The sequence below is a fragment of the Phyllopteryx taeniolatus genome, chromosome 3 (assembly GCF_024500385.1).
Source record: "Phyllopteryx taeniolatus isolate TA_2022b chromosome 3, UOR_Ptae_1.2, whole genome shotgun sequence".
Taxonomy (NCBI): Eukaryota; Metazoa; Chordata; class Actinopteri; order Syngnathiformes; family Syngnathidae; genus Phyllopteryx; species Phyllopteryx taeniolatus.
Window position 1 is genome coordinate 12,607,779 of NC_084504.1, and position 18,209 is coordinate 12,625,987.

Consider the following 18,209-nt stretch of genomic DNA (forward strand, 5'->3'; position numbering starts at 1 on the left):
TGTGTGTTGTTATAAGCCAAAATTTGAGGTACCAGTAGCTTCAAATACACCGCCACCTAGGTAAAGTAAAAAAACAAACAAACAAACAGTTGTGCCTTAAGGTACAAGTGACCAACTTCTGAGTTGTTTTTTATTTTAATTTTATTTTTTTATGATTATTTCAAGTTGTTTGTCAGATTTGTTTATTTTGCTTTGACTCGAGCAAAAATTTGAGATGCGAATGCTGTATGGTGAAAGTGAACTCAACTAACAACCAGCAGTTAAGCAGCTAGTAAACAGTTCTTCGAGAAAGGGTCTTCATGCTGTTCATTGCAATCCCAGCTGATGGTTGCTGTCAAACTAAACATAAAAAGAATTATGTGTGTCTAAAACAACCACATGCTGTAGCTTTGCCTTAATAGTCAGTTTAGCTTAATCCTAACAACAAACGGAAAAAAAGACATAAAAGGTTTAACAATTAGCATCGTTGTTGAGGTGTAAAAACGCTTTAAGCAACAGATATTTGAACACAAGCGGTGGAGCAACACATGTTGAAAGACATTATTGCAATACACACAGGCATATATTCTTTATGGCCCCACGGTGGAAGACTGGTTGGCACATCAACCTCTCAGTTCTGAGGACCCGGGTTCAAATCTGGCCTCCCCTTTGTGGAGCTTCCATGGTCTCCCCGTGCCTGCGTGGGTTTTCTCCGGGTACTCCGGTTTCCTCCCACATCCCAAAACATGCATTGTAGGTTGATTGAAGACTCTAAATTGCCTGTAGGTGTGAATGTGAGTGCAAAGGTTTGTAAGTTTATGTGCCCTGCGATTGGCTGGTGACTAGTTCAGGGTGTACCCCGCCTCTCGCCCAAAGATAACTGGGATAGGCTCCAGCATGCCTGTGACCCTAGTGAGGATAAGCGGTACGGAAAATGAATGCATGAATATATTATTTATCCTTTGCGAAAAATGACTTGATACTACTGTAGCATACTGTAGTCAGTTATGAAACTCCTCTTTGTGTGTTGGTATTGTACTGCTCCCAGGTGGCCAAGGCGCGCACACAAGAAGGAGCAGCACAATGTCCATTGAAAAGATTATATTTAATTATTTCATTACTGTATGTTTTTATGAGGTACAATATTATTTAGTGCTATTTTTCATTTTTCATTGCCATTCATTACAATGGGGAAAGATGATTTGAGATAGTGTTTTGAGTTACGAACGTGGGTGATGGAGCAAATTAAACTCTTATCTTAAGCCACCAATGTACGAGTAAATTGAGGTACAAACATAGTCATGAATGAAACTCGTAAATCAAGGTACCACTGCACATGTGTTTTGCCACCAGGGCCAATTAATGTCATCCATGCAGCTCGCAGACAGACAGCCTTCTCCCATAACCAGTGGGACTAGTGCTGCTGCCATTGTGGACAACTACACGCCTCCTTATCCGCGGCAGGCGGCGCTCGGCAACCACGGCACCGTCTCCTCCCGCAATTCTCTGGTATCCGAGTGCCTCCCGGCGGCGGTGGCAACCATGGACCCCTCCTCCTTGGAGCCCAGGACAGCTTTGGGTGAGACCGCCGCGATGTCGCCCTCCTCAGGGGTGGCTGCTGGTTCCACGTGCACACATCCCCCGCCGCCTCCACCCCGGTTACCGTCCTTAGTTCCGCTGCTTGCCACGCCTGCACCCCAGTCGCCGCCTCCTCACACCTTCGCCCGCCCTCGACACCTCCAGCCAGCCAACGGCAACAAAAAACGAGATTTGAAGAAGATTACCCCGGCCAACCCGGTTGCTCCCCAGCAGCTCTTCATCACAGGTCTGGATGCAAAGTTAACTGTTTAAACCAGGGATTCTCAAACTTTTTGGGTCCGGGGAGAGAGTTTTCACAACAACAGTACATTTAAATTCGAATGTCAAATAAACTAAAATAATGTGAACACCTAAATGCCATGGGAATCAGTTTCAGAACCAGGGGCATGCAGAGACCTTTGGAGGGGCAGGTGCTCAAAGTTAAAAGGGGGGCACAGAGAACAAAAATTTGAAACGCCTTAGCAGAGCAGCCTATTCATGAAAACAGAATAAGAAAAGAGTTCCTAGCAAAGGTACGCACCCATTTACTTACTTGTTAATTGGGATGATAAACTTACCAATTAGTATTTTGTCCGCAAATTACACTCATTTTGTGTGCATGTCACAACTATAGTGGCCAAAATAAAATTCCCATGTCATGACTTGAGCTCTGTAGTGGATTTATTCTCTAGAACTGTTTTTGTTTTCAATGAAACACAATTGAGAAATTGATTTTAGAAGATGGCCCATATCAGATTCTCCATCCACGGCATCGCATTGGTTCTCTTCCCTCAATTACTTTTTTACAGTGTTAAGTTAGACACGTTAATTATGCACCTTCTGCAGGGCAATAAATAAAATAGCTCAATAATACATTCATAACACGACAATAATACATTTATAACACTCCTGATCTTGACTGAATTTACCAAACCATTATCATAAAAAGAAAATTGCACAACATCGATTGAGTTAAAATTCAATGACGTTAAATCACAGCTGGCCAGATAATTAACTGTCCAATGACACAAAGATGGAACGGAAGTTACAAGGCATTAAACCACTTTTTAAATTTAAATTCAGATTTGAAATCCTCAGCTTTTTAGTCAAATTGGACTACTTTATGATTTCCTTAGTCCTCTGTCAAAGCAAACAAGTTACCTTTGTGTTTTAAAGTGGCACTAAGCAGGCCCAAAAAATGGCATGTAAATTCGACACACCATCGTTAGTTTGCTAACTGCAAGCGAGAGGGATAAATGGGCCTTAACCTTAAATCAAAACTCCGGTCAACATATGAGGCTAGGATAAATGATTTTCCTATGTTCCATAAATATGTACAAAGCAGTGAGTGGTTTTGTTTATTACATTTAAATAGTTAGCAACCAGGCGAATATACTGTAGGTAACAATATCAGTATTTCCTCAGGGCTCCGATTTGACTTCATGACACATACAGTAGTGTATCAATATGCTAACTTGATTTGGAAAGACTGGAGTGGACAACCGAGTTACACAGACATATCCTTGCCGGTCGACTTTTCACAATGACCGACTCACTCCTCATTATCCCTTCTAACGTTAACATGACCTATTAATTTATCATACATTGACTATATTAACATGTGAAAGACTTACTTAACCTACATGGCTTTTCATCCAACATTTGATTTGATTGTTCATGTGCGAGCCGGCATATGGTGCATTCAAGCGTAGCTCTGAAATACGTGCGAGAGCATGTTAAAAAGGTTTCTAATCGTTTGAATGACTGTAAAATTGTGTTTGTGTGTATGAGTGAGGGGTAGCAGGGGAAATATTCAGTGGTGCCTTTTTTTCTTGCTGTTACGGCACCTCACATTCTGGTGCAACTTCTGTAACTTTTATGTCTGATAAACGTGACTCTCACTCGTGGATGAGCAGCTCACGCGGGCACGTGGAGAGACTCGCCACAGCCCCTCCGCTCTCACATGCACGCTCTATTCAAACGCGTCTAACTTTATTAATTCCTTAATAAATTTAGTTTTAAACGCAGCAGCCTTTAGATGTTTTATGTTGTTGTCCAAAACATGAAGACAACTCACTGTCATCTCTAACTTTCTTAGGAATCATCCCAGCCATGAAAACAGATGTGACTTCATCTCCTGGTGTGCTGATCACTCATTGTGGTGTGGTACGTTTTCAGCTTTTATCACCAGACACTTCATTAGGTACACCTGCACACAATACGGTACAAAACTCATACAAAACGGTGTGTATTAACCTCATTAGATTGTGCAGATTTACCAAATGTTCAATGGAACTCAATTGTTTGCTTAAGCAGAGGCGGCTACTCTTAAGTACTTACTCTTTCTCGATCTTTAAAAACAAAAAAAAAAAACAAAAAAAACGTAGAAGTACTGATTCAACTCTTGTACTCAAGTAAAAGAAAAAGTTTAGACTTTGAAATGTACTTAATTACAAATGTAAAAATTAATTTATACTGTCAGTTATATATGACCCATTTTGATAACTTTGCACAATGAAAAAAAAAAAAAGCTCTGCATGCAAAATAGTTTCCCATTTATTTCTTTACCTTTCATATTCCTCGTACTAGAGGTGGTCGACTGGTTAGCACATCTGCATCACAGTTCTGAGGACCCGGCTTCAAATCCGGCCTCGCCTGTGTGGAGTTTGCATGTTCACCCCGTGCCTGCGTGGGTTTTCTCCAGGTACAAAACATCCCCAAAACATGCGTGGTAGGTTAATTGAAGACTGTAACTTGCCCGTAGGTGTGAATGTGGGTGCGAATGGTTGTTTGTTTATATTTGCCCTGCGATTGGCTGGCGACCAGTTCAGGGTGTACCCCGCCTCTCGCCCAGTCTGCTGGGATGGGCTCCAGCATGCCCGCCGCCTGAGTGATGATAAGTGGTATGGAAAATGAATGAATGAGTGCTCATACTAAAAAGAAAGGTGGGGGGGGAATCACCTTAACGGGTCATGTTTAAGAGCTAACTAGCGTTTTTCGGATTTTAAGCAATTACGTATTCAAATAGCTAACAACTGAAAAATGCACTTGTGTGTGCTTTGGCCTTTAGACAGAAAAATGTTTAAAGGTGAACAACAGCCCAAGTTTCCGATTTGCAAGCATTTGTTGGATGTGCCACCGCTTGTCTTAACACGTTATTCTGATTAATATTCATATTCATGGTTAGAAATAAATAGTTCAATGAAGGCGGCACGGTGGGCGACTGGTTAGAGCGTCTGCCTCTCAGCTCCGGGTTCAATCCCCGGCCCCGCCTGTGTGGAGTTTGCATGTTCTCCCCTGCGTGGGTTTTCTTCGGGCACTCCGGTTTCCTCCTAATTGCCCGTAGGTGTGAATGTGAGTGTGAATGGTTGTTTGTTTGTATGTGCCCTGCGATTGGCTGGCAACCAGTTCAGGGTGTACCCCGTCTCCTGCCCGATGATAGCTGGGATAGGCTCCAGCGCGCCCATGACCCTAGTGAGGAGAAGCGGCTCAGAAAATGGATGGATGGATGGATGGATAGTTCAATGAATTCATTTTCATCCATCTCAAGGGGGCCGCCATGTTGGGCAATAACCTTCACTGCTGTTAACCAAAATGAACATAACTACTGCGCTCACGTTCGTGTTGCGAATGTCATGTGACCAAACCCGGAAGACAGGTTGCAGGAAAACTGTGTATGTTGCGATAACTAGCATAACTATGGGTTGCTAACATGATGTGTACCTGCAAAAAATGCATTTGGGCTTTAGTTCCCCTCTAACGCCAGACAAAACACATTCGCCACAAATCATTCTTGTAGGCCTAGCTGACAACATCAGACAGTTGTCTTAAATAAGGCAATGGTGCCGAGGAACCATGTTGAAATGAGTTGAGGGACTTCATGCAGTCCCTTGCCTCCATCTTGTGACATCTATAGGCGATTACATAGTGAAAACTGGGATGAAAAAAAACAAGAACAAAAAGAAATGAAATGAGGAAAATGTTACATAATGTGGCAGAACGGTGGATGACTGGTTAGAGCGTCTGCCTCACAGTTTGGAGGTCGGGGGTTCAATCCCCGACCCCGCCTGTGTGCAGTTTGCATGTTCTCCCCGTGCCTGCGTGGGTTTTCTCCGGGCACTCCGGTTTCCTCCCACATCCCAAAAACATGCATGGTAGGTTAATTGAAGACTCTAAATTCCCCGTAGGTGTGAATGTGAGTGCGAATGGTTGTTTGTTTGTATGTGCCCTGCGATTGGCTGGCAACCAGTTCAGGGTGTACCCCGCCTCCTGCCCGATGATAGCTGGGATGGGCTCCAGAACTCCCGCGACCCTAGTGAGGATAAGCGGCTCAGAAAATGGATGGATGGATGGAGGGTTACATAATGTAAGCAAAATTATCTGCGACTAGAACAGGAAAATTTGTCGAGGCAAGATGTTTTTAAATTGTAGCTGGCCTCATTCTTCTCACTGATGTCTTAAAACGCGTGTATTTATCCTACCTTAATCAATAGAATTATTGTATTTCTTATTTCAAGCTAAACTTACCCCTAACCAGTACTAAAATCATAAGGTATTGTAATTATTGTAGTAATAATAACTTATTTAATGTTTTTGAAGAAAAACATGCTTGAAACAAGTGAAATTGTTTTAAACAAAAACTACCTGGTAAAAAGAGATTTTAGGGATTTAATCTTTGCAATCTTTTTTTTTTTTCTCTGATTATAAACTTTTTTTGGGAGGAGGAGGGTGTTAATTACTTGCGGATTTTCGCTAATCACGGGGGAACACTTTGTGTGTACCCCACTTTAATTGTTATCTTGTTGTGGACGTCAGGCTGGTGGATTCTCTGTCATACCTCAAACCCAGAAGTCTCCTCAGTGCATCGTACCCTCGGAAAACTCATCTTCCTCCACCCGCCGAAACCAGGAGCAGTCCTCTAGTATCGGTGAGGGTTTATTGTAACATAGTAATGCCTAATTACACTAAAGTACACTACTTCCTCCAGTGTTTCTGTTTGTCCTCTCTCCAGTTCAGGGCCAGCCAGGATCAGGTCAAGGCTCCCCTTGTGCTTTAGATCAAGTTCCCAGTCCTAAGTCGCTGATCAGCAGCAGCACAACTCCTCAGGTAAAAACAACATGAGTGAAATCATTTTATAAATAACCCAGCACAGGTGGGATGACGTACATTTGTGTTTTCACATAGTGACACGGCATCCCTCAATCAGATAATGAGATGCATTAACACCGATGAATATTGATGAAGTTGCAGTCAGTTAGTATTACTCTTTGAAATTTTAATGATCATTCATACCGTATTTTGCATTTTTCTATTTTTGTATATATTTTTTCCAATTTTTATATTTTCTTCTTCCTTTCTATCTTTATTTTAATGATAATTTGAGCCTTACGACTATGCCTTTGCTTTAGATTGTACAAGCGCATGTAATGTTATGATTTGCGAGGTTCCTATTTGCAAGATTTTTGTAATTTGTCTTATATTTTGCATCATTGTTTAATATTTTGTATTATTTTTTGCTGATATTTTAATATTTTTTTCTAATATTTGTATGTACTAATTTCCCGTGTATAATGCGCACCCATGTATAATATGCACCCCCAAAGTTGACCTCAAAATTCTGGAAAACCCTTCTTCCTATATGTATAGTGCATTTTTACAATGCATGATTTTGCTGATGATCAAAAAATTAAGTATTATCTGTATTTTGTTAGTTTTTTCAAATAATTATTCTGGTTAAGCACTTAATTTGAACACGTAATCCTTCTTTTAATTTACTTGCTCTTATTTTGAAATTCACAGCCCTACTTTTATTTAGTAAATTAGAAAACAAACAGTTGTGCTCATATGTTTGATTACCCAGGCAGAATTTGTAAGATGGGTACAATTCTTTAAAGAAAACATGAAGCACCAGGCGAAACACAATTTTATTTTAATGGGATTCAAATTAAACCGTCAAACATTTCAGAAAATAATTATCATTAAACAAAACATAACCATAAAAAAAATTATGACGGTTGTTGTTTATTCATCAGTCATATTTAAAAAAAATAAATTAAATTTAAAAAAAAACAAAAAAACCCCACAATATTTCACAAATTCTGCCAGGGTTTGTAAACTTATGATCATAATTGTACATACATGCAGTCACCTGTCATATTGGAATGAAAGAGTAGGCGACACCTTTTTCATAACCACTAGATGGCGGCATACATTTATAATATGTGAAAGTTTTTTTTGCCCCTATACCCATTTATAATGCACACTATTGACTTTTGACATTTTTGGGGGGAAGAAAATGTGCATTATACACGAGAAATTACGGTATGTCGATATCACACAAAAATGTTACCGACCAAAAAAGCAAATTTTTTTTTTCAAACACAAAAAACAAAAATTTCTCCAGAACTCATCATCCGATTTTCAAAATTATTGGTTCATTGTACTGAGGTTAAAGTGGCCATTCCAACCAGACTAAGCATTTTTACAGACGGTCATTTTGGGGAAATCTTGTCACGTTGGTACTATTTGTATATCCCTGACAGTATCAGTATTCTAAAACATTGGTTGCATTTTTATATATTTTTTTAAAATATTTTTCTTTTTCTAGTATTTTGATCTCCCCCCCCCCCCCCCCCCCGAGTTGTATTTTTCTTTTTATTTTGTGTAACATTTTTGTATTTTCTAACATTTTTGTTTTGTATAATATTTTAGTATTTTTCATGTATTTTTGTATTTTTTTTTTCATAAAACATTTTTGTATAGTCTAACATTTTGTATCATTGTCCAATGTTTTATTTGTTTTTTTTCTCTTGTAGTTTTCTAATATTGCTTTATTTTTGTGAATTTTTCTGAGTATTTTAGTATTTTATATATTTGTATATTTTTATTTTATTCTATATATACGAGTAGTTTTTCTGCCTCTCCTACTCACAACAGTAAACCAATAGAGAATGAATGGCAATGAGTGATATTTGTGTATTTTATTTGAAAAAAATTAATATTTTATTTATTTTATAATATTTTGGTGTTTTTTTCCAGAATGTGGTTATTTTTCATCTAATATTTTTCATGTGTATTATTTTTGTATTTTTCAAATATTGTCAAAATGTTGTATAATATTTTTGTATTATGTTTGTGTATACGTGTACATGTGTATATTGTTTTGTTATTTTGTAACATAATATTAATATTTTTCATCTATCATTTTTGTAATTTTCTAATATTTTTTTATCATTGTCTAATATTTTTGTTGTAATATTTTTGGTATTTCTTTTCCTGATAGTTTTTCTTTCATTTTTCTAACACTTGTTTTTTCTAATATTGTCTTTTTTGTCTTTATAGCTTTGTTTTTTCCTTGCAATATTAATACATCTTTTTTATAAGCATCTGTACTTTTTTTGTCTAATATTTCTTTCTTTCTATTGTTTCATTGACTTCTGCCCTACTTTCTGTGTCCGTATTATTTACAGTGGGTACGGAAAGTATTCAGGCCCCCTTAAAATCTTCACTCTTTTTTTATATTTCAGCTATTTGCTAAAATAATTTAAGTTCATATTTTTCCACATTAATGTACACACAGCACCCCATATTGACAGAAAAAGACGGAATTGTTGACATTTTTGCAGATTTATTAAAAAAGAAAAACTGAAATATCACACAGCCATAAGTATTCAGACCCTTTGTTCAGTATTTAGTAGAAGCACACTTTTGAGCTAATACAGCCATGAGTCTTTTTGGGTTTACAGCCATGAGTTTTTTACACCTGGATTTGGGGATCATCTGCCATTCCTCCTTGCAGATCCTCTCCAGTTCTGTCAGGTTGGATGGTGAACGTTGGTGGGCAGCCATTTTCAGGTCTTTCTAGAGATGCTCAATTGGGTTTAAGTCAGGGCTCTGTCTGAGCCATTCAAAAACAGTCACAGAGTTGTTCTGAAGCCACTCCTTCGGTATTTTAGCTGTGTGCTGAGGGCCATTGTCTTTTTTGAAGGTTCTGAGCACTGTGGAGAAGGTTTTCGTCCAGGATATCCCTGTACTTGGACGGATTCGTCTTTTCTTCGATTGCAACCAGTCGTCCTGTCCCTGCAGCTGAAAAACACCCCCACAGCATGATGCTGCCACCACCATGCTTCACTGTTGGGACTGTATTGGACAGGTGTTGAGCAGTGCCTGGTTTTCTCCACACATGCCACTTAGAATTAAGGCCAACAATTTTTATCTTGGTCTCATCAGACCAGAGAATCTTACTTCTCACCATCTTGGAGTCCTTCAGATGTTTTTGAGCAAACTCCATGCGGGCTTTCATGTGTCTTGCACTGAGGAGAGGCTTCCGTCGGGCCACTCTGCCATAAAGTCCCGACTGGTGGAGGGCTGCAATGATGGTTGACTTTCTAGAACTTTCTCCCATCTCCCGACTACATCTCTGGAGCTCAGCCACAGTGATATTTGGGTTCTTCTTTACCTCTCTCACCAAGGCTCTTCTCTCCCAATTGCTCAGTTTGGCCGGAATGCCAGCTCTAGGAAGGGTTCTGATCGTCCCAAACGTCTTCCATGTCAGGATTATGTAGGCCACTGTGCTCTTGGGAACATGTAGTGCAGCAGAAATGTTTTTGTAACCTTGGCCAGATCTGTGCCTTGCCACAATTCTGTCTCTGAGCTCTTCAGGCAGTTCCTTTGACCTCATGATTCTCATTTGCGCTGACATGCACTGTGAGCTGTAAGGTCTTATATAGACAGGTGTGTGGCTTTCCTAATCAAGTCCAATCAGTATCATCAAACACAGCTGGACTCCAATGAAGGTGTAGAACCATCTCAAGGATGATCAAAAGAAATGGATAGCACCCGCGTTAAATATGAGTGTCACAGCAAAGGGTCTTAATACTAATGGCTGTGTGATATTTCACTTTTTATTTTTTAACAAATCGGCAAAAATTTCAACAATTGGTTTTTTTTTTCTCTCAATGTGGGGTGCTGTGTATACATTAATGAGGAAAAAAATGAACTTAAATGATTTTAACAAATGGCTGCAATATAACAAAGAGTGAAACATTTAAGGGGGTCTGAAAACTTTCCGTACCCACTGTATATAGAACAGCGACTAAGGGGCGAAGGTTTGGAGTATAGCATCTTTTGATGTCAGTTTAATTGTAGCATATCTGTATGTGTTTCCAGATGCAGAGGAGAGCGCACATCGCCGAGCAGAAAAGACGATCAAATATAAACCACAGCTTCAAAACACTCGGCAGCCTGGTGCCCACCCTCAACTCCCAAGCCAATGTAAGGGTGTTGTCACAATTCCATGTCCCGCTATCCGACCAGTCATTCATATTCACTTGGTGTGTACACAGATCAGTATTGCCGTCACAATGCAGAAGACTGTGGAACACATTGAGAAGCTCAAGCAGGAGAGGGAGCAAATGCAGGAAGACATCAGGAGACTGCAGGAAGAGATCACCAGCCTCAAGGCCTCCATCAAGTATGTTCACAATATTTTTCTCTGTCATCTAAAATATTTTTTTTTCTATTCTGTTTGCATATTTCTTCATCTGATTTCATTTTTTTATGTTTTTCGTGCAGTGTTTGCTTTGTAATTTTCTGTTGAATTTACCAGAAGGTATATATTTTTTGTAGCCTAAAATTGATAAGGTACACAAACCCCACACATTTGTTCCTGGTGACAAAAACTATCCCATTGGAAAAACATTGAAAATTCATTGATGGATGCATGGATTAACTAATGCAATCCTTGGATACTTTCTTTCGGTCACGACCCACAGCTCTTGACCAAAGGTGAGGTTAGGAACGTAGATCGACCGGTAAATCGAGAGCTTCGCCTTTCTGCTTAGCTCCTTCTTAACCACAACGGATCAATACAAAGTCTGTATCACTGCAGAGGCTCCACCGATCCGCCTGTCGATCTCCCGTTCCATTCTTCCCTCACTTGTGAACAAGACCCCAAGATACTTGAACTCCTCCATTTGGGGCAGGATCTCATCCCCGACCTGGAGAGGGCATGCCACCCTTTTCCGACTGAGGACCATGGTCTCCGATTTGGAGGTGCCAATTCTCATCACAGCCGCTTCACACTCAGCTGCGAACTGCTCCAGTGAGAGTTGGAGGTCACAGCTTGATGAAGCCAACAGAACCACATCATCTGCAAAAAGCAGAGATGCAATACTGAGGCCACCAAACCGGACCCTCTCTACGCCTCAGCTGCGCCTAGAAATTCTGTCCGTAAAAGTTATGAACAGAATCGGTGACAAAGGGCAGCCTTGGCGGAGTCCAACCCTCACCGGAAACAAGTCCGACTTACTGCCGAATATGCGGACCAAACTCTGACTCTGGTCGTACGGGGACCAAACAGCCTGTATCAGGGGGGTTTGGTACCCCATACTCCCGAAGCACCCCCCACAGGATCCCCCGAGGGACACGGTCAAACGCCTTCTCCAAGTCCACAAAACACATGTAGACTGGTTGGGCGAACTCCCATGCACCCTCGAGGACCCTGCCAAGGGTGTAGAGCTGCTCCTCCCATGCCCGAGTTTTTGCTTCAGCGACCACCAGAGCTGCATTCCGCTTGGCCAGCCAGTACCCATCAGTTGCCTCAGGAGTCCCACAGGCCAAAAAGGCCCGACAGGACTCCTTCTTCAGCTAGATGGCATCCCTCACCGTTGGTGTCCACCAATAAGTATACCCACACCGGCTCTGCGCCTCTCACCGTGGGCAACTCCAGAGTGGAAGAGAGTCTAACCCCTCTCAAGAGGACTGGTACCAGAGCCCAAGCTGTGCGTGGGCTCTGGTTCTCGACCTCAAACACCAGCTCGGGCTCCTTCCCTGCCAGAGAGGTGACATTCCACTTCCCTAGAGACAGCTTCTGTAGCCGGGAATCGGATCGCCAAGGTCCCCACCTTCGGCCACCGCCCAGCTCGCACTGCACCCGACCCCTATGGCCCCTCCCACAGGTGGTGAGCCCATGTGAAGGGGGACCCACGTTACCCTTTCTGGCTGTGCCCAGCCGGGCCCCATGGGTGCAGGCGCGGCCACCAGGCCTTCAAGCCCCACCTCCAGGCCTGCCTCCAGAGGGGGGCCCCGGTGACCCGCGTCCGGGCAAGTGAAACCTGAGTCCATTTTTTGTCGTCATCATAAGGGGTCTTTGAGCCGTGCTTTGTCTGGCCCCTCACCTAGGACCTGTTTGCCATGGGTGACCCTGCCAGGGGCATATAGCCCCAGACAACTTAGCTCCTAGGATCATTGGGACACACAAACCCCGCTAACCACGATAAGGTGACTGCTCAAGGAGGGGACAAAATATTTAAATTTATTCTATTAGTATTTTTTTTTTGGGGGGGGGGGGTGGATTTGGACTCTGTTACTTCAAATTTACATATCAAATAGGAATGATATTTTTTTTTTTACCCTTCCTTATTGAATTTAAAGTGGGGAAAAACTAAACTCACGTAATACTTTACAAAGGTCTTTTAGCAAGGTGACAATTTGTATCGTTTATCAGTACATATTTAAAGGTTAAACTCATTGAATTGTTGGCGTTGGAATCACAGCTCGTGCCTTTTGTGTTTGTCAACTGCAGCCTGTGTCATGACCAGATGCCGGCCACGGGAGCGCAGGTCACGCAGCAACGCTTTGACCACATGCAGCACAACTTCAATGAGTACGTCAAGCAACGTTCCCGGCAGAACTGGAAGTTCTGGATTGTATCCTCTGTGCGTCTGTTGTTTGTGTTTACAGTCTGTGAGCATACCATTCAGGTTGTATCAGTCCATAATTAAAATGTTTTTTTGTGTGTGTGGGGAAATTTGCTGCAGTAGGAAGGAATCCTCCACCATGTGAAAAACTGCAATATAGAGAGACGATATGAAAATAATCTTTTATTCTAGATAGACTCCTCCCACATTCAGACGCTTAAACTTATTAAAACAGACTTTTTAAAGTATTCCTGCGCAAGTGACATAATACTCAGAGGTCACATTTCTATGAGTTACACGGTGCGTCCTTCCCGAAAGATAAGATCTAAACCAAGAAAGTGCTGGGCCTGTAATACTGATACCCGTTTCAAGGCAGTCTACTAGTATATTGTGATCAACGGTATCAAAGGCAGCGCTGAGCTTGAGTAATCATAGTATTAATGAGGTGCTGCAATCCAGAGCTAGTAAAAGATCATCACTTTTGCAAGGGCTGTTTAAGGAGAATGGTGTGCCCTGAATCTGGACTGAAAAAATCAAAAAGATTGCTAGAGGCCATGTCATCATTGTACTACCATTTTTTTCAAGAATTTGTTTTAAATAAATGGGAGGTTTGACACTGGCCTATCATTGCAAAGACTCTGAGTGTTGATGTTGGGTCTTTTGCGGAAGGGTCGAATAACGACTGTCTTGAAAGCTGCAGGTACAGCGCCCGAGGAGAGTGATAAATTTATGATATTTGAGATTGAGGGTCCTAAGATTAAAAACAGCTCTTCGAGTTTCCCCGGAAGAGGGTTGAGCAAGCATGTAGTCTGTTTTGCCACACTAACGAGTTTTGTGAGTCTGTCAAGGGATACTTCCTCAAAATGACAGAGGATAGCAGGCCGGGTATCCGCATCGGTGCTCACAGTAGTCTGTGATTGAAGAATTCAACCGGGCTTGACGCACAGTGTCCTTAATCTCATTCCTAATGAGCTAATTTATTATTATTTTTTTAAATTGCATTAAATCATCAGCTGAAAAGGGGAGCTGTAGGAAGAAGGCTGCTTTTCCCACACTACAATGTGTACAGTATTTTCTATACATTTTCTGCTCACAATTGTTTGTGTGTGTGTTCCAATACGTAAAAAGTGTGTTATAACCAAGTACACGTGGATAAAATTGTTGGTACCCCTCTGTTAATGAAAGAAAAATCCAGTGATCACAGAAATAACTTGAATCTGACAAAAGTAATAATAAATGAAAATTTGATGAAAATTAACTGATGAAAATCAGACATTGCTTTTGACTTGTGGTTCAACAGAATTATTTAAAAAAACAAAGTTCTGTTGGATGGTAGCCCTATAAAAGATTGCAAATAATTTGACTATAGGGACATGTTCAAACCAAGTATGTCCTCTAATTAGCATCACATTTGAAAATAAATAATAAAAAAAGCAAGACTGGAAATTGCCAAACTGCATGGTGACAAGCTACAAAGCTTCTGGGATAATGTCCTATAGACAGATGAGACAAAAGTGGAACTTTTTGGCAAGGCACATCAGCTTTACGTTCACAGGCGAGCAAATGAATCATACCAAGAAAAGAACTCTTGACTGTGAAACACTGCGGAGGATTTGTTATGTTCTGGGGTTGCTTCGTTAAATCTCTCTGTTTAGGGTACAATGAAATCTCAAGACTATCAAAGTATTCTATAGAGGTGCTGCCCAGTGTCAGAAAGCTTGGTCTCAGTCGCAGGTCATGGGTCTAGGATAATGACCCAAAACACACAGCTAAAACACTCAAGAATGGCTAAGAGCAAAACATTGGACTATTCTGAAGTGGCCTTCTATAAGCCCTGATCTAAATCCTGTTGAACATCAGTGGAAGGAGCTGAAACGTGCCGTCTGGAGAAAGCACCCTTCAAGCCTTATTTTTTTTTAAATTATTATTACTTTGTTCAGATTCAAATTGTGCCCACTGTGAGTATTTCTTTCAATAACAGGGGGGTACTAACAATTTTACCTGCGTCTGTGCATTTACCGGCGGTTGACTGGATCACCACACAATTCTGAAGCAAGCCTTGACGTCACGTGCCTCTCAGTTCAGCGTCATCATCAAGCCTCTCTTCGAGTCCTTCAACAAGATGGTGTCAACTGCGAGTGGAACCGAGCTTTGCAAGACCACACTGGAGTGGCTCGAACGTCACTGCTCCTTGGTCGCGCTCAGGCCCAGTGAGTAAACTAGCACACACACTCTACAACACTGCTGCATTCTTTAATCTGGCCCACCAAGCATTTACATTATCAAGAGTCCTGTAATTTATACAATAATTGGTTGCATTAGATAGATGGATGGATGGATAGAGGGATACAGTGCCATTAAAAAGAATTGGCCTTCTTTTCAAATTCTTATATTTCTTTAAGATCAAAACAAATGTAAATATCTGACAAAGATAACCAAAGTCAACATAAAATGCAGGTTTTAAAAGGTAATTGTATTTATTTAAAACAAAAACTACCTGGCCCTGTGTGGAAAAAGTAATTCCCCACCTTGTTAAATCATGAGTTAACTGTGGCTAATCACAGAAAGCTGAGTTCATGTTCACCTGTCATACCCACGCCTAATTGCCACCAGACCTGTTCAGTCAAGAAATCACCTGTTTTACACAATGAAGTCGGTCAAAAAATCTCAAAAAGCTGCAACGAAATGCCACTATCCAAAGGAATTCAAGAACGAATGACAAATAAAGTAATTGACATTTATCAGTCTAGAAAAGGTTACAAAGCCATTTCTAAAACTTTACGACTCCAGCAAACCATGGTGACAGCCATTATCAACAAATGGACAAAACATGGAACAGTGGTTCCGTGACCATGCTCATAACGCAAAACACTTGTATCTCAACTCATCTTTCCCCATTGCAATGAAAGGAAATCCCATTAATCCGTTCAAGCCCCCCCCCCCTCCCTAAAAAAAAAAAAAAGTGTTTCTTTTTAAAAAGGATAAATAACACTCTATAAGTCCCTCTATACTATATACTGCATTTATATTACTCTATACCCCCTTAGTGGTCAAGATGGGCACACTAGAAGGAGCAACACAATGAAATGAATTGAAACAAAACATCAATCCATTTTCGTTACCACTTATCCTCACTGCATGCGTGTGCGTGCATGCATTTGTTTATTTGGGTATATATGTGTGTGTGTGTGTGTATTTGTGTGTCAGTGGTCAGCAGCAGCCTTTGCCATCTGAGCACCAGCACGTCTATCCTCAGCGACCCATCACGCTTGCCCGAAGAGGCCATCCAGGCCCTGAGGCACGCCGACGTGGAGCCTCCCTCTCAGGCCAGCTGATGACGGGCCTCCTCATCCTCATCACGGAGGACTCAACTCAACTCGTCTTCCTCTTTTTGGACTCTGAGGCTTTACCTTGTCATCTTTGGCACAATGATTTTTATTTTTTTAAATTTCGTGTTATCAATTGAGTGAGAGACACAGAAAGCAGCACGTTTGCCTTGGTGTAAGTCATTATGAACAATGTTGAAATAATGATATGTTCATAAGGGAAGTGTGTGGGCTTGTTTTTTTTCTGTAAAGCACGACACCAGAATGTAGCTGTTTTTTTTTTCCTCCCCTCCGTCCTTCACATTTTGCTTGCTCAGCCCTTTTCTGGTGAGCGACATAACCTTCCCTCATAGGGAGCTTCACTGAAATGGCAATAAAACACATTGATTGTTCGCCTGTCTCGTTAAATGCGTACAGTATATATATTTACTGTATATGGACTGTCTCGTCTTGGCATTTGCATGTGTGTCGCCTTTTTGTGTGCGTGTAGAGCTTTTCTATCACTCAGCATCATGTTCTTTATTGGGCTCACAGGGCAGTTCTGGTGAGTGCATGAAACAATGCAGCGTCATGATCCTCAACCTTTTTAAATTATGAAAGAATCCTGTGTCGTGTTTTGTATTCAACATCCTTTTTGGTCATCAGGAAACGATGCAACGTCATGTTTTGTCTTCCCTACAACCCTTTTTGATCACAGCATAATACTTCGTAATGTTTTGTCTTCAACATTTTTTATGGTAAAACAATGTCGTGTCATGTTTTGTTTGCAACAACCTTTTTGATCAAAACAGACACATTGTCATGTTTTTGTCCTCAACAAACCATTTAATTTCAAAGATGCAGTCGTGTTTTATCTATTTTAATCACAAAACAATGCAGTGTCTTGTTTTGTCCTACATCTTTTTTTATTTATTTCAAAACACTGTGTTGCGCATTGTCATGTTGTCTTCAACCTTTTCGATCATGAAACAATGTATTGTCATGTTTATGGTGACAAAATGCATTGGCCTGTTTTGCCTTTAACAAACATTTTTTGATCACAGAAAGGTGTAATGTCATATTTTGTCTAGAGCAAATGCATTGTCATGTTTTGCCTTCGAACTTTTTCATCGCAAAAAGATGCATCGCCATGTTTTGTCTCCAACAACCGTTTGGCTCAGGAAACCTTGTTTTTGATGCCAAAATGCATTGTCATAGTTTGTCTTCAACCTTTTTGAAGACAAAGCAATGCATTGTCTGAAAAGTGCTAACTTAAAGTCATCTTCCACGTGTATGTGAACATCCTCAGGCTGCGTGCACTTGACAAATTGGTTTGCCAGTGACTTGACTTTTTTTATTTTTTTTTTTCTCCAAAGAATGTTCGTTGCTGTTGTGGAGGCGAGGTGCCTCCAAATGTGTTTTGCAATACTGTGACTGCAGTTAGACAGTGACATCGATTTCTACTGAAATATAAGACACACCCACACCCCCACAACTTTTTTGTGTCTGTGTGCATCTGGACAAACATCCTTCAGTTCCGTTCAACAATTTTTTCTTCCAGACTTCCTGCATGTCATCATGCAATGACATGCCTTAAATATTAATGCATCGCAATAAAAGCAACGGAAGACAAACTGAAAACTGGACC

The 18,209-nt window shown here is 40.9% G+C and overlaps 1 protein-coding gene across 3 annotated transcripts in view; it reads left to right on the forward strand.

The window, feature by feature from the left end:
• The window catches only part of mlxip (MLX interacting protein), a 37,537-nt gene extending 20,563 nt beyond the window's left edge, over positions 1 to 16,974 (forward strand). For 2 of the 3 annotated variants that reach the window (XM_061769071.1, XM_061769069.1), the window contains exons 9-17: positions 1,333 to 1,804; positions 3,656 to 3,723; positions 6,373 to 6,484; positions 6,569 to 6,663; positions 10,726 to 10,830; positions 10,902 to 11,029; positions 13,142 to 13,265; positions 15,337 to 15,466; positions 16,464 to 16,974. In XM_061769071.1, coding sequence (XP_061625055.1) covers positions 1,333 to 1,804; positions 3,656 to 3,723; positions 6,373 to 6,484; positions 6,569 to 6,663; positions 10,726 to 10,830; positions 10,902 to 11,029; positions 13,142 to 13,265; positions 15,337 to 15,466; positions 16,464 to 16,591 — 1,362 coding nt within the window. In that variant the 3' untranslated portion in view covers positions 16,592 to 16,974. The remainder of the gene's footprint in view (positions 1 to 1,332; positions 1,805 to 3,655; positions 3,724 to 6,372; positions 6,485 to 6,568; positions 6,664 to 10,725; positions 10,831 to 10,901; positions 11,030 to 13,141; positions 13,266 to 15,336; positions 15,467 to 16,463) is intronic. The other variant, XM_061769070.1, reaches the window with a different exon arrangement.
• The last annotated feature ends 1,235 nt before the right edge of the window (positions 16,975 to 18,209 follow it).